The following is a 25,694-nucleotide window of genomic DNA, read 5'->3' as shown; positions in this document are numbered from 1 at the left end:
ATCCTAGCTAACATGGTGAAACCCCATCTCTACTAAAAATACAAAACATTAGTCGGGCGTGGTGGCACACACCTGTAGTCCCAGCTACTTGGAAGGCTGAGGAAGGAGAATCACTTGAACCCAGGAGGCAGAGGTTTCAGTGAGCAGAAATCGTGCCACTGCATTCCAGCCTGGGAGACAGTGCGAGACTCCATCTCAAAAAAAAAAAAAAAAAAAAAAATTAGAGAAGATATTTGAGGTAACATTAAAGGAAAGGAGTCAGCATACCAAAGATCCAGGGGTAGAGAATTACTGTATGGATATGTATGAAAGCTCTAAGATAAGAAGAGATTATGCCTAGAAAAAGATGGCAGCCATTGAAATGAAGCAAAAAGCAAGGGGGAACGCGGCTTAAGACAAGACAGGTGGAGACCAGATTATTCAGAGCCTTATAGACCATAATTTGAATTTTATTCTAAGAAAAATAGGAAGCCAATGTAGGTGTTTTATATTATTTTCCTCCTTCCTTCCTTCCTTCCTTCCTTCCTTCCTTCCTTCCTTCCTTTTTTTGAGATGGAGTCTCACTCTGTCACCCAGGCTGGAGTGCAGTGGCGTGATCTTGGCTCACTGCAACCTTTGCCTCCTGAGTTCAAGAAATTCTTCTGCCTCAGCCTCCTGAGTAGCTGGGACTACAGGTGTGTGCCACCAAGCCCGGCTAATTTTTTTGTACTTTTAGTAGAGATGAGGTTTCATCATGTTGGTCAGGCTGGTCTCGAACTTCTGACCTCAAATGATCCACCCGCCTCGACCTCCCAAAGTGCTGGGATTACAGGCGTGAGTCACCGTGCCCAGCCTATATTATCTTTTAAATATAATATTTGATCCAAAATAATAATCCATAATACTAATGTAAATTATGTATAAAATAATATAATGATACCAACCAGTACTCAACCTAACCTAAAATCTAAAACATTATGGATAATTTGTATCTACTTATGGGCTTCTCTCCTATTTCATCCTCCTGCCTATTTCCCAGAAGTTAACTACTTCAATGAGTTTTTATTGTTTGCCTTTTGAAAATTAAGTTTTTTTAAAAAATCATATATGTAGGATGCTTAAATAATACATTATTTGATTTTGCTTACATCACCCACTGTTATGTTTCTAAGACTCATCTATGCTGTTTCATGGCATTCCATTTGGTGAATATACTGCAATTTTCATTTGTTTACTAATGATCATTAGGTGTATTCTCTCTTTATTGCTGCATAACAAATTGTCACAAACTTAGTTGTTTAAAATAGTATCTATTTATTTTCTCACAGTAAGTCAGAAGTCTGGGCAGAGTGTAACTGAATTCACGAGGCTGGCCGGGCGTGGTGTGTCATGCCTCTAATTCCAGCACTTTGGGAGGCCAAGGCAGGCCGATCATGACGTCAGGTGTTTGAGACCAACCTGGCCAACATGGTGAAAACCTGTCTCTACTAAAAATTCAAAAATTAGCCAGGCGTGGTGGCGGGCACCTGTAATCCCAGCTACTCAGGAGCCTGAGGCAGGAGAATCGTTGGAACCTGGGAGGCGGAGGTTGCAGTGAGCTGAGATCACGTCACTGCACTCCAGCCTGGGTGACAGAGCAAAACTCCATCTCAAAAAAAAAAAAAGAGAGAGAGATATTTCACAAGGCTGAAATACAGGTGTTGGCCAGCGCATTCTTATTTAGAGGGGTTCTCTTCCAAGTTTGTTCAGGTTGTTTGAAGAATTCAGTTTCTCGTGATTATAGGAGCTTCTCTTCTGGAACTCCCATAATGTGATAATTTGTTTCTTTAACCGTGTCCTGTAAGTCCTGTAGCCTTTCTTCACTCTCTTCTTTTTCATCTGCCTGTATTATTTCAATAGTCCTGCCTTTAAGTTAAGAAATTATTTCTTCTCTGTGGTCTGGTCTCAATTGTACATTTCATTATTTTTTTCCTTTTCTTTTTCTTGCTCTGTTGCCCAGACTCGAGCGTAGTGGCACTATCTCGGCTCACTACAATCTCCACCTCCTGGGTTCAAGCAGTTCTCATGCCTCAGCCTCTGAGTAGCTGGAATTACAGACGTGAGCCACCAAGCCTAATTTTTGTATTTTTAGTAGAGACAGGGTTTCACCTTATTGGCCAGCTGGTCTTGAACTCCTGATCTCAAGTGATCTACTCACTTTGGCCTCCCGAAATGCTGGGATTACAGGTGTGAGCCACTGTACATGGTCCACAATTTTACATTTTATTCCAGTCATCGAATTCTTCAGCTCTAGGATATCCATTTGGTTCTTTTTATATCTGTATATTTGTTGAAATTCTCATTTAAATCATGAATTGTTTTCCTGATTTAATTGTCTATCTGTATTCTCTTATATCTGAGTTTCCTTAAGATCATTATTTTGAATTTTTTTCTGACATTTCATGTATTTCCTTATGATCGGGGTCTGTTGGTGGAGAATTATTGTTTTTATTGAAGGTGACGTTTCCTTGCTTTTTCCTAACTCGTGTGTCCCTACATTGATTTCTGTGTATCTGATGGAAAAGTCACCTCTTTCAATCGTATGTAGTAGATTTCCCAGGGAAATATTTGTATGAATATTGTATGACATCTTGGGATATCAGATTGGTGGGGCACATTGGCCCAGTTCTAGGTGGATCCAGTAGTTTAGTCTTCATATAGTTTTTCAGCTATAATCTATAGTAGTGGTATTTGCAAGTTTCTCAGTAGCCTAGGCTGAGAGAGTCTATAGAGATGGTGGTGTGACTTTGTCAGGGATGGTCTCACTGGGCTGTTTCTTAAATGGGTGGCATGTAGTGGCTTGTCTGGCCTAGGAATATTCCTGCCCAGAGCAACGCGTGGGGCTGTTTCTTAGGCCTCAGATGTGGGCACACAGCTCTTCAGCTGGCCTGGAATCCTGTCTGCTAGGGGCAGCCTTTAGGGATATTTCTTGGGCCTGAGATGTGGGTGCACAGCTGCTTTGCTGGCCTGGTGATGTTTTTGCTGGGAGCTGCCCACAGGGCCGTTTCACAGGTCTGGTATTCAGGTGCAAAGCTGCTCAGGGGCGTGGCCACTGGAGGTAGCCTGAGGAGCTGTTTCTCAGGTCCTGAACATGGGCTCTTGGCTGCTTGCCCAGCCTGGGGATATGCCTGTCAGGGCAGCCTGCAGCATGGTTTCTCTGGCCCTGGAATTTAATCTGTTTTTAGGCCTAATGATGGAACAGCTTATGGATGTAATACCTCTTTGAATGAGATGAATATGAAAATTGATATGTCCATAAGTAGGGCTACTCGAATTATCAACTTCTAGTGGTCATAGATCTCCTGGTTTAAGGTCTGTTGTAGGGATTATATAAGAATCAAACTTCAGGTCTTCGTAGTCTGTATATTTATACCTAAATATCATTGGTAGTCTATGGTTTTTCAAGTTAGAGAAGAGATACTCATTTTACTTATCATGTATAGGATTCATAAAGACAGTAAAGTAATTAGGATTAAAATAATAGTGAGTAAGATAATTAATACTGTTTCTACTTCTTAAGCATCTATTTTGTGTGGGTTAGTTTAGTTGTTAGTGTTAGTGAAATAACATAAAGGACTAAAGAGCTAATTAAGAAAATGGTTATTACAGTGTGATTGTGTAAGTGTAGTTCTTCTATAATAGATGATGCTGCATCTTGAAAGCCTGACTGGAATAGGTATACCACAATGATATAAAGAATTTTAACTTGTAAATTGACTTTGACAAAGTTATGTAACATTTTTACTAGTATCTTGCTTGTTGAAAAAGTCATAATGGTTATGAAGCTAGCCTGAAACTAGTTATAAGGGGTTTGACTCCTTGCTTTCTTATTTTTAGCTTCTATGTACGTGGGGTTTTTGATTGTATAATATGGTTATGGGTGGCCATGAAATCATTCGAGAATTTTAGATGAAAGTTCCACTACTGAGACTTCCCATTTTGAAGTGAAGCCTTCTCAGATTATGAAAATTATTAATATTACTGTTATTAATTAAATAAATGAGCCTATTGATGAAATGGTGTTTCATGTTGTATATACATTAGGGTAGTGACCTATAGTGGACCAGAAGTGTAAGGTCTTACACTTTAGTTTCTGAAAAAAATATTTAAAATATTATTTGGAACTCATAGATTTAAACATTTGATAGGCTGCAATCCATTGCAATCCATTGCAGGTTTTAATCTTTGTTAAAGTGTGTTGGTCTATTTTATGTGAAATTAATTTGTCTGAATTTTTTGCAGGAGAATTGGCTTAGAAAACTCTTCTAGCTTCACAGATTCACACCTCTGATGTTTTCATTTGGGGTGTGTGTGTGTGTGTGTGTGTGTGTGTGTGTGTAGTATAATGGAATGCTTTTTAAGATTTCCTGGGGTCCTGTCCCGGAAGAGATACTTGGCTGGTCAGTTTTGAGCGTTCATAGTGGTTAGGCTGCTCCGGGCCCTTTAGATCTTACCATGAATCCCGAAATGAGAAAAACCCTCCCAGTTTCAACTGCTATTCTCAAATTGTCTCTGCACACTACCAGATTTTTGTACTAAAACTATATTTTATTTATAATGTTCACATCTATATTCATGAATGAGATTAGACTGTAATTTTTCTTTTTCATAATGTCATTGTCAGGTTTTATTGTCAAGGCCATTATGTCCTCATGAAATGAATTGGGAAACATTCTCTGTCTTCCATTTAATCCTTGTTAATTATATCTTTAAATTATTCAAGCTTTTTGAAGTTTCTTAGATTAGAAGATATATCCTTTTTTTCACTTGCTTTATTGTGGAAGATATTGTATATGTATTGAATAATTATATATATATAAAATATATATAGTGTTATGGACTGAATGTATGTCCCCTCAAATTCATATGTTAAAATCCTAATCCCCAGTGTGATGTTATTTGGAGGCATTGCCTTTGGAAGATAATTAGGGTTAGATTCGGTCATGAGGGTAGGACTGTTATAATGATGGGATTAATGCCCTTATAAAAAGAGAAAGAGACACAAGATCCATCTCTTTCCACCATGTGAGGATATAAGAAGGCCATCTGCAAACAAGGAAGACTACTTTCACCAGACACTGGATCTGCCAGCACCTTGATCTTGGACTTCCTGACCTCTAGAACTGTGAGAAATAAATGTCTATTGTTTGGGGGAGGGATAGCATTAGGAGAAATACCTAATGTAAATGATGGGTTGATGGGTGCAGCAAACCAACGTCACACATGTATACCTGTGTATCAAACCTGCACATTGTGCACAAGTACCCTAGAACTTAAAGTATATTTTAAAAAAGTCTGTTTAAGTCACCCAGTCTATTGTATTCTGTTATAGCAGCTCAAACTGACTAAGACTTGTGGTTTAAATACTAAGAGTAATATATATTGAATAATTTCTGTAACATGTATATATAGCCTAAATAATGATAATAAGCCCATTGTGTACATATTTATGATTCAGGTTAATAAATACACCACCAGTAATATCAGAAATATGTTTTGTGTACCCTTCTGAGATTACATCCCTCTCCTTAACTGTCTCCAGGTAACTAGTACCTTGATTTTTGTTGTAATCATTCCCTTTCCTTTGACTGTATCCCTAGACAATATATTGTTGGTTTGTCTCTTTTAGAACATTTTATAAATGGATCACGTTGCATGTATTCTTCTGTGAATCATACCATATATATTCTTCTGTCACTTGCTTTTTTCATTCATAATTGATTTCTTTAGGCTGGAAAAGATGAAAAAAGAATATAGAAATCTGAATACATGGATAGACAAAGCTAACTATTTAGAAAGCATTCTAATGCCAAAATTGGAACATAAGGATTCTAAGGTAATTGACATAATACATTCTCCTATATATAGCTTTTAATGCTTTTTATTAAGAATGGGATTATGATAATTAAAAATGATGATCAATTTTTTTGTCCTTGATATAATAAAATACTTTCCATGGTTCAGGTACTTACCTGTTTTGATAATGTGCCATTCAATGAATATTTATTGATAATTTGTAAGGTTTAATAGTTATTGATAATTTATAAGGATATAATTCATATACCATACAAATGACCCATTTATAGAACTCAGTGACCTTTAGTATATTCACTGAGTTGTGTATCCATCACCACAGTGAATTTTAGAACATTTTTATCACCTGCAAAAGCAACCCCATACCCTTTAGCCAACACCTCCCAATTTTTCCACCCCCTCCACTAGCCCTAGGCAGCAATTAGTCAACTTTCTAACTCTATAGCTTTAGCCTATTCTAGATATTTCATATAAATAGAATCATACAATATGTTGTCCTTTGTGATTTGCCTCTTTTGCCTGCCATATTTTTAAGTTTCACCCCTGGTGTAGCATGTACCAGTACTTCATTTTTTCCTCTCTCCAGATAACATTCCATTATTTGGATATACCACATTTTGTTTATGCATTCATCAGCTGATAGGCATTTAGGTTGTTTCTATTTAAAAGCTATTATGAATAATGCTGCTATGAACATTTATGTGCAAGTTTATGTGTGAACAAATGTTTTCAATTCTCTTGGGTATATATAAAGGAGTGGAAGCAGGATTGTATAATTATGCCCTGTTTAGATTTACGAGGAGCTTCCAAACTGTTTTCCACTGCAGCTGCATCATCGTACATTCCAACCAGCAATGTATGAAGGATCAAAATCTTCATCTACCCTTTTTAACTTTTAAAAATTATTATTATATCCATCCTAGTGGGTTTGAAGTGGTATCTCATTGTGGGTTTGATTTGCATTTCTCTAATGACTAATGATGTGAACATCTTTTCGTGTGTTTACTGGACATTTGTATATCTTCCTCAGATAAAATTTATTCAAATCCTTTGCCAGTTTTAAAATTGAGTTATTTTTCTTTTTATTGTTAAGTTGTAAGAGTTCTTTGTATTTTCTGGACATTAAACCCTTATCAGAAATGTGAGTAAGGTTTAATATTTAGAAATACACTCTAACCTATACGTGTTGACTTGGAAATAAAGGATTCATAGCTCTCTCAATGGATGGATAAAACATTGACTATGATCACAGTCTAAAATGGTAGTTATAACATATTGATATTTTCATGTTTTTTAATGCCTCTGTGATAAATGGGCAGAGTTGTGCTGCTTTTGGATAAACTGATTAGTATTTACCAATACACTATTCATATTTTGGAGACACTTTGGAGGACTTTTTATTAAAGGGACTAAGAACTTAGGGTTCTTATTAAAAGATCATTTGTAATAAGATCATTTTAAATATTTTTTAAGTGCCCACTGATCACTTTACCTTATAATTCTCCTTGGAATTTTGTAAAGAGACACATCACTTTTAAGTTACAGGCCAAAATGTATTCTAATAAAAAAAGTAATCTGTTTCCTGGGGGTATCTTCTCATACCCCCTGAAGTTACAATATTATGTAATTTATCTTATAGTATTTATCTCCTACATCCATCATTCAAATACTCCGTCCATTCTTGGATACCCTTTCTTTGGAACATCAACTCCTAGTCAGAGTATGCGGCTCCTTAAAATACTGCTGTTTGAATTGCTTTTCTCACAAACCCATCTCCTTCTTGTCTTCTGTAAATTTGGGTGTGGAGGAAGGTGTATTGTATTAAAAGTGGTTATGAAGGCAGAGGAAAATGTTTTAGTTCTTCAAATATTTTCCCCAATATATTTTCTTTTCTTTTCTTTTTTTTTTTTGCTTCTAGGAAACTAATGTGGATGAGGCATCTGAAAACCCGAAAAGTAATCAATCTAAAGAGAAGCTTGAAAATGTTGCAGGAGTAGGTAAGAAACTAATTTGAATTTTTTATTATTAAGATAATTGAAATCAAAGTGATCATATCACAAAAAGACAATTAGTAATATGCTTTAAGTAGATTTCTTTTTTGTTAGGAAATAAATATGCATTTCACTGGTTTCGGCATATGGTAGGTGTGATAATTTTAAAGAAAAGTGTTAGACCCTATTAAGAATATTAAAAAGTTTTAAGGCCCAGCACAGTGGCTCACGCCTGTAATCCCAGCACTTTGGGAGGCTGAGGCAGGTGGATCATGAGGTCAGGAGTTCAAGACCAGCCTGGCCAAGATGGTGAAACCCTGTCTCTACTGAAAATACAAAAAATTAGCCAGGCGTGGTGGCAGGCGCCTGTAATCCCAGCTGCTTGGGAGGCTGAGGCAGAAGAATCACTTGAACTCGGAGGGCGGAGGTTGCAGTAAGCCGAGATCTCGTCACGGCACTCCAGCCTGGGCAACAGAGTGAGACTCCATCTCAAAAAAAAAAAAAAAGGAAGTTTTAATGCTGCTTTATTTTATTTTTAAATATTATTATTATTATTATTATTATTATTATTGTTATTATCATCTGAGACAGGGTCTAGTTCTGCCACTCAGCCTGGAGTACAGTCGCACAACCACAGCTCACTGCAGCCTTAATCTCCCGGGTTCAACCAGTCTTCCCACCTTAGCCTCCCAAGTAGCTGACACTACAGGCACATGCCACTATGCCTAGCTAATTTTTGTATTTTTTTTTTTGTAGAGAAAGGATTTTGCCGTATTGTCCAGACTGGTCTCAAACTTCTGAGCTCAAGCAATCTTCCTGCCTTGAATTCCCAAAGTGCTGGGATTACATGCATAAGCCACCACGCTTGGCCAATGCTCTTTTATTTTTTTAAGAATGAGAAAAAAGTTAAAATATTAACTATGACCTGTGAAAAGGCATTTTTATTAGAGATTGTGAACAATAGAGCTATTGGTCTCTTTTATGTAGAGGAGTGTGTTTATGCAGAGGAGTGTGTGTGTGTGTGTGTGTGTGAAAAAGTGTGGCAGAGGAAGAAGGAGAGGAAATTAGATTAGCGTTACATTTGAGAATTTATCGTAAAGTATCAGTAAGAGATTTAATAAATGGACTGTTAATGCAGTCTTTTAAAAATCTCTTAAATTCACTAAGAAAGCAAGTTAAAGTATAGTACTACACTTTAAAATACATAATAATATAATGTAAAGTCTTGGATTCTGCAGGCATGGAATGGAATAATGACTTACTGTTTTAAGACTTTTGTCACACATTAATCGTCTCTTTCCTCTCCACTTCTAATTCTCTGGCTATATCAGGCTTTTGAAAGATTCATTTCCTAACTTCTAGGAATCTACCAGCCTAGCAGAGATACTACCTCTTTAGCTAACTCTTTACCTGAAACATTCAAGTTTTAGATATAGGATAATCATAGTTCCTCTCTTCAATATCACCGGAAGAATGGAGGGTAACTTTTTCAATCACTGGTGGTAGCTGTCTTTTTTTCTTTTACTTTTTTTTCCACTTACTCAAAGATTGGTTGCATATATATTTACAATGGTTATATCCTCTTGATGTATTGATCCTTTATCATCATATAATGCCATTTTTGCATCTTTTTACAGTTTTTGACTTGAAGTCTATTTTTTATGTGAATATGGCCACTCCTGCTCTTTTTTGGTTTCCAGTTTCATGGAATATCTTTTTGCATTCCTTCACTTTCAGCCTATGTGTGTCCTTAAACCCAAAGTGAGTCTCCTCTACATAAAATACACTTGAGTCTTGTTTTTATGTCTATTCTGCTACTCTGTGTCTTTCAACTGGGGAGTTTAATTCATTTACATTTAAAGAATTATTGAATTATTAAGGACTTACTATTGCCATTTTTTACATTGTTTCTGTCTGTCTTGTAATACTTTTGCCTATCTTTTTCTGTCATGCCATCTTTCCTTGTGTTTCATTGATGTTTTTGTATTGATATGCTTTGGTTCCTTTCTCTTTGCTTCTCGTGTGTCGTCTTTTATTCTCAATAAATATAGATTCAAAACTACTCAACAAAATACTGACAGACTGAATTCAACAGCATATTAAAAGGAGCAAATGGAATTTAACTCCAGGATGCAAGGATGTTTCATCATACAGAAATCAATTAATGTGATACACTACATCGACCGTATGTAGGATTAAAAACCACATGATTATTTCAACAGATGTGAAAAAGTATTTGACAAACTTCAACAGCCTTTTAGGATAAACACCTTCAAAAAACTAGATATAGTAATAAAGTAGCTCAATATATTAATAAGAAAGGCTATAAATGAAAAGCCTGTAGCAAATACCATACTCAACAGTGAAAAACTGAACACTTTTCCTCTAAGATCAGAAACAGCTCAAGGATGTTCATTCTGCCCCTTCTGTTAAACATAGTACTAGAAATCCTAGTCAGAGCAATCAGGCAAGAAAAAAAATAGAAAGTATCCAAATCAGAAAGGAAGAAGTAAAATGATCTTTGCAGATGGCAGGATCTTACATACAGAAAATTCTGTAGACTCCATACAAAAAGACCTGTTAGAACCAATAAATGAATTCAGTAAAGTTGCAGGAGATAAAACCAACACAGAAAAATCAGTTGTGTTTCTATATACTAACAATGAACTACCCAAAAAAGAAATCAAGAAAATAATTCCAGTTTACAATAGCGTCAGAAAGAATAAAATAATTAGGAATAAACTTTTCAAAGGAGGTGAAAGACCTTGCACACTGAAAACTAAAAAACATTGATAATGAAAAAGAAAATAAAGGGAAAGATATCCTGTTTTCTTGAGTTTGAAGATTTAATACTGTGAAAATGTTCATACTACCCAAAGCAGTCTACAGATTCAGTGCAATCTCTATCAAAATTCTAATGGTATTTTTAACAGAAGTAGAAAAAGCAATCCCAAAATTTATATGGAACCACAGAAGACTCTGGATAGTCAAAATAATCTTGAGAAAGAAGAACAAGTCTGGAGATATCACACATTCTGATTTCAAAATATATTACAAAAATATAGTAATTAAAATAGCATGGAGTGTCATAAAGATAGACATATAGACCAACAGAATAGAAGAGGGAGCCTAGAAATAAACCCATGTAAATGTGATGAACTGATCTTTGAGAAGTGTGCCAAGAATACACAATAAGGAAAGAATAGTCTTTTCAGCAAATGGTGTTGGGAAAACTGGATATTCAAATGCAAAAGAATTGAAATTAGACTTTTGCTTAACACCATAAACAAAAATCAGCTCTCAATGGATTAATGACTTAAATGTAAGACTGGAAACTGTAAAACTCCTAGAAGAAAACATAGGGGAAAATCTCATTGACATTGGTGTTGGCAATAATTTATTGGATAAGACACCAAAGGCACAGGCAACAAAAGCAAAAACAGACAGTGGGGCTATATCAAATTAAAAAGCTTCTACACAGTAAAGGAAACAACAGAGTGAAGAAGAAACCTACAGAATGAGGGAATATATTTGCGAACCATATATTTGATAAAGGGCTAGTATTCCAAAACATATAAGGAACTTTTTCAACTCAATAGCAAAAAAATTTTTAAAAAGTGGACTGAGCACTTGAATACATATTTATCCAAAGAAGACATTACAAATGTCCAATGGGTGTATGAAAAGGTGCTCATCATCATTAATCATCAGGGAAATACAAATCAAAATCATAATGAGATACGACACCTGTTAGGATGGCTATTACTGAAAAGTCAAGAAGTCAACAAGTGTTGGCAAGGATGTGAAGAAATTCGAACCCTAGTACACTGTTGGGGGAATGTAAAATGATGCAACTGCTTTTGAAAACAGCGTGGAGGTTACTCAAAAAAATGACAAATAGATAAATCATATGATCCTGCCATTTCACTTCTGGGTGTCTATCCAAAAGAATTGAAATCAGTATCTCAAAGCAGTATTTGCACTCCTATGTTTATTGCCATGTTACTTACTATAGTCAAGATGTAGAAACAACCTAAATGTCATAGATGAATGGATAAAGAAAATGTGGTATACACACATAATTCAGAGACATTGCAGGTTCAGTTCTAGACCACCACAATAAAGCAAGTCATATGATTTTTTTTTTGTTTCCTAGGGCATATAAACATTATATTTACACTGTACTATTGTGTATTAAATAAAGTATGCAATAGCATTATATAAAAAATCAATATACATGACTTAATTTAAAAATACTTAATTGCTGGCTGGGCACAGTGGCTCATGCATATAATACCAGTACTCTGGGAGGCCAAGGCAGGAGGATTGCTTGAACCCAAGACTTCAAGGGTGGGGTGCATCAGGTAGGATCATGCCACTACACTTCAGCCTGGGTGGCAGAGCAAGACCCTATCTCAAAAAATAGAGAGAGAGGCCAGGTGCTGTGGCTCAAGCTTGTAATCCCAGCACTTTGGGAGACCGAGGTGGGCAGATCACCTGAGGTCAGGAGTTCAAGACCAGCCTGGCCAACATGGTGAGACCCTATCTCTACTAAAAATACAAAAATTAGCCAGGCGTGGTGGCTCACACCTGTCGTCCCAGCTACTTAGGAGGCTGCTGAGACATGAGAATCTCTTGAACCCGGGAGGTGGAGGTTGCAGTCAGCTGAGATCACGCCACTGCATCCAGCCTGGACAACACAGTGAGATGAGACTCCATCTCATATATATATATATATATATATATACACACACACACACACATATATATACACACATATATATACACATATATGAGGTTGTTTGGGTTTTCTTGTAAATTATATATATATTTTTATATATGATCATCTGAGTCTTCAGTGAGTTGCAATATTTTTGCTGCTGGAGGGTCTTGCCTTGATCTTAATGGCTGGGACTGGTCAAGGTGGTAGTTGCTGAAGGTTGGGGTGGCTGTGGCAATTTTAAAAAATAAGACAACAATGAATTTTGCTGCATCAGTTGGCTCTTCCTTTCATTAAGGATTTCTCTGTAGTATGTGATGCTGTTTGATAGCATTTTACCCACAGTAGAACTTCTTTCAAAATTGGAGTCAGTCCTCTTAAACCCTGCTGCTGCTTTGTCAACTAAGTTTATATAGAATTCTAAATCCTTTGTTGTCATTTTAGCAGTGTTCACAGCATCTGCGGCAGTAGATTCCATCTCAAGAAACCACTTTCTTTGCTCATCCATAAGAAGCAATTCCTCATCCATTCAAGTTTTATAATGAGATTGTAGCAATTTACTCACATCTTCAGGCTTCACTTCTAATTATAGCTCTCTTGCTATTTTCATCACATCTGCAGTTACTTTCTCTACTGAAGTTTCACTGAACATCTTAAAGTCATCCATGAGGGTCGTAATCAACTTCTTCCAAATTCCTGTTGATGTTTTGAGCTCCTCTCCTGAAGCACAAATGCTCTTAATGGCATCTAGAATGGTGAATCCTTTGCAGAAGGTTTTCTATTTACTTCGCCAAGATCCCTCAGAGGAATTATGGAGGGCAGCTAAAGCCTTATAAAATGTATTTCTGAAATAAGAGGACTTGGAAGTTGAAATTACTCCTTGATCTGTGAGCTGCAGAATGGATCTGTGTTAGCAGGCATGAAAACAACGTTAATGTCCTCAGACATTTCCATCAGAGCTCTTGGATGACCAGTTGCATTGTCACTGAGCAGTAATATTTTGAAAGGCATCTTTTTTCTGAATAGTAAGTCTCAACAGCGAGCTTAAAATATTCAGTAAACCATGCTGCAAACAGATCCGCAGTCATCCATGCTTTGTTGTTCCATTTATAGAGCACAGGCAGAGTAGACTTGACATAAATGTTAAGGGCCCTAGGATTTTTAGAATGGTAAATGAGCATTGGCTTCAATTTAAAGTCAGCAGCTGCAATAGCCTCTAACAAGAGAGTTGGCCTATCCTTTGAAGCATTGAAGTTAGGCATTGAGTTCTCCTCTCTAGCTATGAAAGTCCTAGATGACATCTTCTTCCAGCATAAGGCTATTTCATCTACAATAAAAACCTATTTAGTGTAGCCACTTTCATCAGTTATCTTAGCTAGATCTTCTGGGTAACTCGCTGCAGCTTCTACATCAGCACTTGGCTGCTTTACCTTGCACTTTTGTGTTACAAAGATACTGTCTTTCCTTAAACCTCATGAACCAACCTTTGCTATCTTCAAGGTTTTCTTCTGCAGCCACCTCACCTCTCTCAGCTTGCATTGGATTGAAGAGAGTTAGGAGCTTTCTTTGGATTAGGCTTTGGCTTAAGGGACTGTTTGTGGCTGGTTTAATCTTCTATCCGGACCATTAAAATTTTCTCCATATCTGCAATAAGCTGTTTTGCTTTCTTATTTGTGTATGGAATAGCACTTCTAGTTTCCTTCAAGAATTTTTTCCTTTGCATTCACAGCTGGGCTGTTTAGTGCAAGAGGCCTAGCTTTTGGCCTGTCTCAGCTTTCAACATGCCTTCCTCAGTAAGCTTAATCATTTCTAGCTTTTGATTTAAAGTGAGGGATGTGCAAATCTTCTTTCACTTGAACACTCAGATTCATTTTGGGGTTATTAATGGCCTACTTTCAATATTGTTGTGTCTCAGGGAATAGAGAGGCCAAGGAGTGGAAGAAAGATGGGGGAACAGCTGGTCAGTGGCATAGTTAGAACACACACAACATTTATAAATTAAGTTTGCCATCTTACAAAAGTCTAATATCCAGCATTTATAAGGAACTTAAACAAATTTACAAAAAAAAAAAAAAAAAAGAAAGAAAAAAAACAAAACCTCGTTAAACAGTGGGCAAAGGACATGAACAGACACTTTTCAAAAGAAGACACACATGTGGCCAACAGGTATATGAAAAAATGCTCAACATCACTGATCATTAGAGAAATGCTAATCAAAACCATAATGAGATACCATCTCACACCAGTCAGAATAGCTATTATTAAAAAGTCAAAAAATAACAGATGCCAGCAAGGTTGCAGAGAAAAAGGAATGCTTATACACTGTTGGTGGGAGTGTAAATTAGTTCAACTACTGTGGAAGACAGTGTGGTGATTCCTCAAAGACCTAAAGACAGAAATGCCATTTGACCCAGCAATCTCATTACTGGGTATATACCCAAAGGAATCGAAATCATTCTTTTATAAGGACACATGCCCGGGTATGTTCATTGCAGTACCATTCACAATAGCAAAGATATGGAATCAAGCTAAATGCCCATCAATGGTAGACTGGATAAAGAAAATGTAGTACATATACACCATAGAATACTATGCAGCCATAAAAAGAATGAGATCATGTCCTTTCCAGGAGCATAGATGGAACTGGAGACCATTATCCTTAGCAAACAAATGCAGGAACAGAAAACTAAATACCACATGGTCTCACTTATAAGTAGGAGCTAAATGATGAGAGCACATGGACACATAGAGGGGAACAACACACACTGGGGCCTATCAGAGAGTGGAGGGTAGGAGGAGGCAGAGGATCAGGAAAAATAACTAATGGATACTAGGCTTAATACCTGGTGATGAAATAATCTGTACAACAAACCCCCATGACAAAAGTTTACCTATGTAACAAACCTGCACATGTACAATTGAATTTAAAAGTTAAATTTTTTTTAAAAGTTTGCTATCTTAGATGGGTGTGGTTTGTGGTGCCCCTCAACAATTACAACAGTAACATCAAAGATCACTGGTCATAGAGTACCATAAAAGATATTATAATAATGAAAAAGTTTGAAATATTTTGAGGATTACCAAAATGTGATGCAGAGACACAAAGTGAACACATACTTTTGGAAACATGGCACTGATAGTCTTGCTCAATGCAAGGTTGCCGCAGACCTTCAATTTGTACAAAACACAGTATCTGAGAAGAGCAATAAAAAGAGATATGCCTGTGTACATACAATGGGATATCATTCAGCATTTAAAAAGAAGGAAATCCTGCCATATGTGACAACGTGGATGGACCTTGAGGACATTATACTAAGTGAAATAAGCCAGTCACAGAAAGACAAATATTGCATGATGCCACGTATGTGAGGTATATGAAATAGTCAGAGTAGAATGCTGGTTGCCTGAGGCTAGGGGGAGGGGCAAATAGGGAATTGCTTTTCAACAAATATAAAGTTTAAGTTTTGCAAGATGATGAAGTTCTAGAGATCTGCTTTACAACATTGTGCTGATAGTTAACATTACTGTGCTTTACACTAGAAAATTTGTTAAGAGGATAGGTCTCATGTGAATTGTTCTTACCACAATTAAAAGAAAAGAAAAAAAAAAGAGCTGAACAAAGTCATGTAGTTGTGACCATGGCAAATTTTTTTGCTAGAATTCTGCCTCAGTTATTTATTTTCTTTTTGTCCCTTTTAGGTTTTCCCTTTTTACATGCTAAATATGTATTCCTTATATTTCTAGGAAAATTTTACAAGTATTTCAACCAGCCTTCTTTGAATGGTCCTATTTTGCCTAATTTCATACACCCTTATTCTAGTCTCTTCTTCCGATCCTGGTCCCATCACTTATCATCTGGAATTTATTTCCTCTCAACTTAAAAAAAAATATAGCATGTACCTGTGTTTGTGTCTTGTATTTACGCATCTGAAATGTTATCATTTACCACTCCCCCATCTTCCCAGAGATTCATCAGCTTGTTTATAGTAAGTAGTGTTTATGTTTGGATAGCTGCTTTGATTTAAGTTGCTCTTTGTTTTTAGTGAGAAAAAAATGTAATAGTATTTTATCAATGTGCATACATATGTTTATTGTTTTTACGTAAAATAAAATACCCCCTTTAATTTTTAAGCAGATATCCCTCTTGTAAATGAGGAAGCTGAAACCACTCCAAATGAGGTAAGGGAAATTGGAAGAGAACTTTTAATAGTCATTATTTTATAAAGGGATAAAATATTTATAAATGGAGAAATATTTTAGGTAGAGAAAGGCATCTGAGAAGTTACTCAGTTGTTTTACGGTTTCTATTATGGCAATATCTGTATAGTTACACTCTTGAAAGAGCCTTCTGCATAAAATAGTAACATTTAAAAATATGAAGATGGGGACAAAATGTGTTGAGGAAGAGATGAAGGAGAAACAAGAAAAAAGCATGAAGTTCTACATAAGATCTTAGAAATAAATGCCATAGACCTAACTGCAGTTTTTACTCTTTCTCACCAAAATCTTTTATCATATTGTAAACTTTGCACAGAAAATAGTATTCTATAGTTTATAATAGAAATAAACAAAACATAGAGTTTACATAATATAACTTGCTTTTCAGCTAAATTTACGTAAGGTATTCATTCCGTAAAGCAGTGAATCCCCATGTAAACCAATGAAGAGTAAAATGTTCACTTACTGCTTGACAAATAGGATTTAATGATTTCCATTTCTGGGTCAGTGGCTCCCAAATGCCAATTGAAGAGTCATTATGTATTGCTATTTTCCCCAGTTCAAGGAGAGTAAAAGAAGATAATATAGAGAATTTTTCATAAGGCTAAATTTATTTAGTTTAACAGGCCATCCTTTATTTTACAATATTGTTCTTTGTACTGTGGTGCTATTAATATTCTCTTTATTTTCTTATATAGTTGTGATTTATGATATCATTCCTTGTGCGTTTTGCTATTAAAATTTCCTTTGTTTCATGATATATTGGTGGCAGTATAATAATAGTAGAATGTCAGACCCTCAGATTTTTTATTTTGAGATGTTGCTGATTTATAGATTTGGATATATGAGAACCACTGCTTTATCATATTTATGGATAGTATTCTACAGTCCATGGTTTCAGGCAAGTAAAGAATTTCACATGTTTATTAAGGAATTTAAAATTTATAAATAATAATGGTAATTTGTTATGATAAAGGATAAGAGTACAATTGATTTTGAGTCATTTTCTTAATTTGTAAACTTTTCCAGTCAATAATGATTAATTGGTAGTTTGTTTTATTGCTGTATTTTCTAGTTACTGGATAATGATTCTGAGAAAGGCCTGACTGTACCAACTTTGGACCAATTGGACCAAGATAATTCAACTGCTGATACTTCTAAAAGTGATGAATCAACACCTTCACCCACAGAAGTACACTCATTGTGCACTATTTCTAACCAGGAAATAATAAAAGCAGGCAGAGTACCACCTTTAGGTGAACGTCAATCAGAAAGCATGCCAGACAGAAAAATGAAAAATGTGTTTTTTCCATCAGAAGTAAAATTAAAAGATAACTATCCAAGCATTTTAAAAACAGACTCATCTCTATCAGAGGTAAATTTCAGGAGTATCTGTATAAATCCAAAGAGAAGGAACTTAGTTTCATCTCCAACAGAAATTAGCTGGCAAAACAACAGTCTTAACTTAGCTGAAAGGAAGAACACAGGCTTAGTTTCCACCAGATTAAAAATTAAAAGGTAGCTTTCAAAGCCAAGACCCAAAAGAAGGCCTTGAGCTCAAGGTGTCTGCCCTTATATTAGAAGTGTAAGACTAGGGACACAAAATAATCTATTTAAAAAAATTAAATACAAATAAATTGAAAATGCCTTCAAATGTCTCCAAGTGGAAATGTGTCTAAGTATATTAAATATTCCTACTTTACTTATGTCAATCAAGAAATATGGATAAAAAACTTTCAAGAAAAGCAAAGTGATTTGAGATGCCAGTAATACAAATTAATCTCATGGGTTGGTAATTCAGCTGAAAGTGTAACAACAATAACAAAATGTAAATTCAAAGGAAATGTAAAAGCCTGGGAAGTTATTTCAGTGGAAATTCTTAATACAACTATTATATTATGGGAAATAGCATATGTTCTCCTTATTACAAATAATTTTATAGTTTAAAATGAGAATAAGAGTGTGAATTTAAAGGTACATCAAATTCTAGACTTTCTCAAAATGACAACATTCTACTTACATCTTTATATCTTATTGGAATCACTATTACAGGTAGTTCATCAAATGATATAAAAAGATACATAGGTCAGAAGATAAAGAATTTGAGTTCTAAGTAAGATTATGCTTCTAAATACTAGCTTGGGCATCTAAGTCTCTAGATCTATTTCTCTCATTATTTGAATGGTAGATCAGACTAGGTCATTTCTAAATTCTTTCCCAAATTTCAAAAGGTATAATTTTAACTGGGAATTATTCTCAGTTACCTATGTCAATAGCTTAATTAATACAACTTAAAAATAACATTCTTGTTTTTTCTAAATGTTCTGAAAGCAATGCACAGTCACAGAAAATTTAGAAAATGGAGAGAAATGTAAAAGAGAAAATAAAAGCAGTTATAATTCTACTGCTACATTTAACAATTTTATTTTTAGTCTTTCTTATGCATATATACATATATCTTTCATGAATTTTAAAAGCTTGAATCAAAATAGACATATAATTTTTATTTTTTGACTTTACATGCATGCCACCTGAATTTTATTAAAAATTTGCAAGATGTAGAATGTCCTCAAATATTAATATTCATAAGTTTTTAAACAGTTTTCATATTGCTGGACATTAAGTTTGAAATTAACATTCTTTTTCTTATTTATTTGGATCTGTGGATCTGTGATTATCTCCTAATGTATTTACAGAAATGGCATGCTAACAAATTGCTCTCCAGAAAGACTGTACCACTTTACATTCTTACCAACAGTATTTGAGTATTAATGGTCTTTTAAATAATGATTAACACTTTTTCTTGCTCATTAGTCATTTTGGTTTTCCCTCCTATGAGTAGACAGATCATGTCCTTTGTCCATTTTTTTCTTTTGAAGACTTGGGGCTTTTGTTTAGGTTTTATAATGAGCTCTTTTGATTTTCAAGGTATTAACCACTTGTATAGGCACATAGTTTGTAGTTTACCTTTTAATTTATGTATTACATTCAATCTGACTTCCAAAATATTCAATTTTCACTTGATAAGTAAGTTATTTATTGCTGTATAACAAACCACTCCAAAACCAAGTGGATTGAAAAAAAACATTTTATTATCTCTCAAGATACTGGGGGGTTGACTTGCTTGTTGGGCAGTCCTTCTGCTCCACTTAATGTTGGATGTTAGATGGACTTACAGTTATCTAGGAGCTTGATTGATCTGGAACACTCATGATCACTCACTTACATGTCTGACACCTTGAATAGCTGTTAAGGCTGGGCTCAGCTGGGATGCAAGAACATCTGGTTTGATGTGTCTGTTTCCTTCTTTCTGTCTCACATATATATGTGTGTGTATATGTGTGTGTGTGTATATATATACACACACCTCAGATTAGATAGATAGATAGATAATATATAGATCTTTCTTTCCATGTAATCTTGGGAATTATCCTTCTCTCTCTCCATGGGGCTTCTTGTTGTGGTCTTTCTATATAATCTGTCTAACAAGGCTGCTGAGCTTTTTATGTGGCAGCTCAAGGCTTCCAAAATGCAAAAACAGAAACTTCAGGTCCTCTTAAGACATAGGCTTGGGATGAGCACAGGGTCACCCTCACTACCTTCTTTATTTATTTATTTATTTATTTTATTTTATTTTTATTTTATTTATTTATTTATTTTTTATTATTATTATACTTTAAGTTCTAGGGTACATGTGCATAACGTGCAGGTTTGTTACATATGTATACTTGTGTCATGTTGCTGTGCTGCACCCATCAACTCGTCAGCACCCATCAACTCATCATTTACATCAGGTATAACTCCCAATGCAATCCCTGATTACAGCAAGTCCTATGCTCAGTCCTGATTCAGTATGGGAGGGGACTACAGAAGGGCATGAATCTTGGGAGGAGTTGTACATCAGGGACCATATTTGGAGATTAACTAAGTTCCAAGTAAGTCATATTCCTCCTACATGCAAAGTATACTCACTTCACTCCCAAGATCCTCAATGTCATGCTATTACTGTATCAAGCTCAGGCTTGAACTACAAAATTTTATTATCTAACTAAGGTTCATGTGGGTGAGGCTCCTTAGGTATGACTCCTCTCAAACTTAAAATCTATGAATTGAAGAGACCAGTTATCTGTCCCCTACATACAATGATAAGCCAACAACAGGAAAATTGGAACAGACACTTCCGTTATAAAGGTAGAGGGAGGGAAAACATGAGGCATACATCAGTCAGTTGACCATAGTAATTCTGAAGTTCTTGGCCTTGCCCTCACGTTTTAGCCTTACCCTTTGAATAATCCTTTTTCCATAAGAAATACTTTTGTTTGTAGTTGCAGCCCATGTTCTGTGTGTGGGAAGTTGAAAGTTCAAATGTGTCTTTTCATTTTTGCTTTCATTGAAGACTGAAATTTCTCATATGTATCTTTTCTTTCTAAACTACCCCTGTTCCTTTCAGTCCAAGATGCTATTATTCTCTTATAGATTTTGTGGGCTTCCTGTGTATCAAATTAAGATCTAAATTAGTCAAATGTTACACTTCTAAATATCTTCAAGTCAGGCCCCTGTTTCCTTGGGCTGAGAGTCAGGGTGCTGTGGCAAAAATGTCCTTAAGAAATTTAGAAGTGCCCTTGTCTGGCAAAGAAGGCCTAAGTTGCTACTTAAGATTCTTAAAATAATTTTTGCCTAGCTGAGTAGGCCTATGAGTCACCACCTTAAATCTTTTTGAGGTCTTAACAGATCTTACAGCCATACCCTTGTCATCTTAACCCTGAAACACATTCCTATGAACCCACAACTGAGTCTCCAGTGACTTCTATATTACCAGATGTGGTTATCAGTTCTCAGTCCTCATCTCTGTGACTACTTAGCCACATTTGAAAAAATAATTCTACCTTTTTTGTCTTGAAACTGATATTTTTCACTGGCCTTTTGTAATATTACATTCGCCTAGTTTTCTTCCTTCTTCATTGGCTACTCTTTGCTGGGGAGGTCTCCTCTTCCAATTTCTAAATGTAAGATTGTCTCACACCCAGTCCTTGTATTTTATTTTTTCTCTAACCTTTCTAGGTTATTCATTCAGCCCTGTAACTTTAAATATAATTTGTAAATGAATAACTCCCACATCTTGGGGCTCTTCCATGAACTCCCGGAGTGTATATGTAAAAACTTACTTCACTTAGATATCTTATAGAAATGTCAAACTTAACATGATGAAGACTGAATTCTTAATTTTCACCTCCACTAACTTAGATTCCCTCCTCTTAATGTTCCCTATTCATTTAATCTTTTCAGCATATAAACATTCCAGGCATTATTTCTAGGTCAATGAAATGTGTTGTTGAACATAAAAGACAAAAATAAATGTTCCTGTGGAGCTTATATTCAAAAAATACAAAAATAAATGTTCTTGTGGAGTTTATATTCTTATAAATGGCACCTCTAAACTATTAAGACCAATACCGTAGGAGTCAACCTTGATATTGTGGTTTCTCTCATCTCTTATATCCAGTCCACCATCAAGTCTTGTTAATTCTGTATTCAAAATATATCTGAAATCCACCACTGTCATTGCTATCACCTTGACTTAGACCAAGCTACTTTCATCTCTCCTGTCTGCTATAAAAGCTGAATTTTCCTGCTTCCAATTTTGCCTCTGTCTAGTTTGTTCTTCTAATAGCAGCAAGACCGATCTTGTAAAGATGTAATCTAAATCATGTCACTCCTCTGATCAGTATTCTTCAATGGCATGTTTTCATGCCTGGAATAAAGTCCAAACTTCTCACCATCATCTACAATGCCCCCACTTAATATTTCTGGCCTCATGTGTTAGCATGTTTCCCTTTGTTCACTCTGCTTCAACCACATTAGTCTTCTTACTATTCCTTGAACAAACCAAACTTATTCCAGCCTCAAGGTCTTTCTAATATTTTTCTCCGTCAGGGGAATGCTCTCCCCCACAGATCTTCTCAGGGTTCATTCATTCACACCATTTAGGACTCTGCTCAGATGTTCCCTCCTTAATGGAGGGCGGGTTGGGGGGCTCCTCTGACCACTCTATGTAAAGTAATTATCTACCCATCCACCCTCCTCCATTCCTAGTATTCTTTCTTCATATATCATTTCCTGGTATCATATTATGTTTCTTTACTCATTTATTGTCTGTTACTCCCATTTGACTTTAAATTACAGATAGTACTGAGATTTAGTCTTATTTACCACTGTATCTTACTATCTAGTAATAATAATGAGTATTTTAAAGGCAATACATACATAATTAGACTCATACATAATTAGAGCTCTTACTACTTAGAACTCACCACTAATAGTGATGAGTCCATGTTAGGCAGTAGTAAACATCTGTTGAATTAGTTTAGTTAAAAATACTGCAGGGTCTTGAGGCATTTGCTGTGGAAACTCTGAATATATTATATTATAACTCCTAGGCCTCACTGTATGTAGTTAAGTCAATCACATAGTCATAGGAAATGCAATCATTTTAATACTCTTAAGGTGAATGAACCATCTAGCCCTGACACACTAAGTGTCAGGCATAAGGCTGCAAGATTATTTCCACAAAGGGCAAGTGGTAAGAGCTCTAATAATGTATGAGTCTTTGAGTTTAAAAGCCTGTAGGGTCTGCAGAGGATTAGGGTTAAGGAAGGCAGAGAGTGATATATGTGACATCATTAACCTCATATCTCCTATTCATCCATTTTATATAACTGCCCTCTTTAAGCCATGAATTCCATTCATTAAATTTGAATCCCTTACTAATGATTGATGGTACTGTTGGGAAATATGCCATAATCTCCCCAAAACGTTGTCCTTGCTAATTCTGTACTTTGAATCAACCAAAACTATGCACGTGAAATGCACCTTGCAATTATTTTATCCACAGCCTTTTTAATTTTATTTTTAATTTTTAATTTTATTTTTTCATAAAAAATTTAATTGACAAATAATTGTGTATATTCATTAGATACAATGTGATCTTATAATCTACGTATATATTATAGAGTTGATCAATATAATTAACATATCTATTTCCTCACCAATTTATCATTTTTTTTGTAGTGAGAACATTAAAAATGTATTTTAGCAACTTGGAAATATACATTATTATTAACTGTGATCACCATGCAGTGGACTAGATTACTAGAACTTATTTCTGCATTCTAAGTGAAACTTCATACCTCTTTGAACAATATCTTTCTTTTTCTCACCTCTTTTCTTCCCATTCACCCAGCCTCTGGTACCCACCTTCTCTGTTTCTATGAGATCAACTTTTTAAGATTTCACACATAAGTGAGATAATGCAGTATTTGTCTTTCTGTGTCTGACTTATTTCATTTTGCATGATGTCTTCCAGTTTTATCCATATTATCACAAATGACAGAATTTTCTTCTTTTTTAAGGCTGTGTAGCATTCCACTGTGTACACATTTCTTTATCCATTGATCTGCTGATAGACACTTAAGTTGCTTTCATATCTTGGATATTATAATAGCACAACAGTAAACATGGGGATGCAGATATCTCTTTGATACACCAATTTCAAATCCTTTGGAGATACACCCAGAAGTAGTATTGCTGTACCATATGGTAATTCTATTTTTAGTTTTATTGGGAACCTCCATACTACTTTCTAAAATGGCTGTACTAATTTATATTCCCACAAATAGTGTACAGGGGTTCCCTTTTCTCCATATCCTTGCCAGCACTTATCATTCTTCTTTTTGATAATAGCTCTTGTAACAGGCGTGAAATGATATCATATTGTAGTTTAAATTTGCATTTCTCTGATGATCAGAGATATTGAGTATTTTTAATCTATCTATTGGCCTTTCATATGTCTTCCTTTGAGCAATGTCTGTTCAGATCACTTGCTCATTTTAAAATTAGGTTATTTGTTTTCTTGCTTTTGAGTTGTTTGTGTACCTTATATATTTTGAATATTCGCCCCTTGTCAGCTGTATGGTTTGCAGATATTTTCTTCCAGTTCATGTTTTGTCTCTTCACTCTGTTCATTGTTTCCTTTTCTGTACAGAAACTTTTGATTTGATGCAACTCCATTTGTCTATTTTTGCTTTTGATGCCTGCATTTTTGGAGTCCTATCCAATAAATCATTGCATAGACCAGTATTGTGGAGATTTTCCCTTATGTTTTCTTCGATTAACTTTACAATTCCCCATTTCCACATCTTACATTTAAGTCTTTTATACATTTTGAGATGATTTTTGTGTATGGTGTGAGATAAGTGTCCAATTTCATCTTCTGAGCCATATGTATTTTTCTCAACACCATTTATTAAAGAGTCTGTTTTTTCCCTATTGTGTTTTTGGCATTTTTGTCAAATATCAACTAATTATAAATACTAAATACTTGGGTTTATTACTGGGCTGTCTGCCTGTTCCATTGGTTTATGTGTCTTTGTGCCAGTGCCATGCTGTTTTGATTACAATAGCTTTATAACATAATTTGAAACCAGGGAATTTGATGCATCTAGCTTTGTTCTTTTTGCTCGAGATTGCGTGGCTGTTTGGGGTCTTTTATGGTTCCATATGGATTTTATGATTATTTTTTCTATTTCTGTGAAAAATGACATTGGAGTTTTAGTGGGAATTGGATTGAATCTGTAGACTGCATTGGGTAGTATGGATGTATTAAAAATATTAATTCTTACAATTCATGAACATGGGCCATATTTCCATTTGCTTGCATCTTCTTTCTTTCCTCAGTGTTTCATAGTTTTCCTTGTAGAAGTCTTTTACCTCCTTGGTTAAATTTATTCCTAAGTATTTTATTTTTAGTATAGCTATGGTAAATGGGATTGCCTTCTTGATTTCTTTTTTAGCTAGCTCATTGTGTATAGAAACTACTAATTTTTGTTGTTTTTTTCCTGCCAACTTTTATTTTAGGTTCAGGAGTTAACTTCTGC

General features: G+C 35.3%; 1 protein-coding gene across 10 annotated transcripts in view; it reads left to right on the top strand.

The window, feature by feature from the left end:
• LOC105468098 (C2 calcium dependent domain containing 6) overlaps nt 1–25,694 on the top strand; it is a 176,309-nt gene that overhangs the window by 55,912 nt on the left and 94,703 nt on the right. For 6 of the 10 annotated variants that reach the window (XM_071073183.1, XM_071073185.1, XM_071073186.1 and 3 more), the window contains exons 10-13: nt 5,749–5,854; nt 7,751–7,829; nt 16,676–16,722; nt 17,837–18,136. In XM_071073183.1, the coding sequence (XP_070929284.1) occupies nt 5,749–5,854; nt 7,751–7,829; nt 16,676–16,722; nt 17,837–18,136 (532 nt within the window). Of the gene's footprint in view, nt 1–5,748; nt 5,855–7,750; nt 7,830–9,460; nt 9,585–16,675; nt 16,723–17,836; nt 18,420–25,694 lie in introns of those variants that run through there. The other 4 variants (XM_071073184.1, XM_071073190.1, XM_071073189.1 and 1 more) reach the window with 3 other exon arrangements.

This window comes from Macaca nemestrina, chromosome 11 (assembly GCF_043159975.1).
Source record: "Macaca nemestrina isolate mMacNem1 chromosome 11, mMacNem.hap1, whole genome shotgun sequence".
Lineage (NCBI taxonomy): Eukaryota > Metazoa > Chordata > Mammalia > Primates > Cercopithecidae > Macaca > Macaca nemestrina.
Note: the sequence above shows the minus strand (reverse complement) of the source record. Positions and strands in the feature narration are given on the sequence as shown.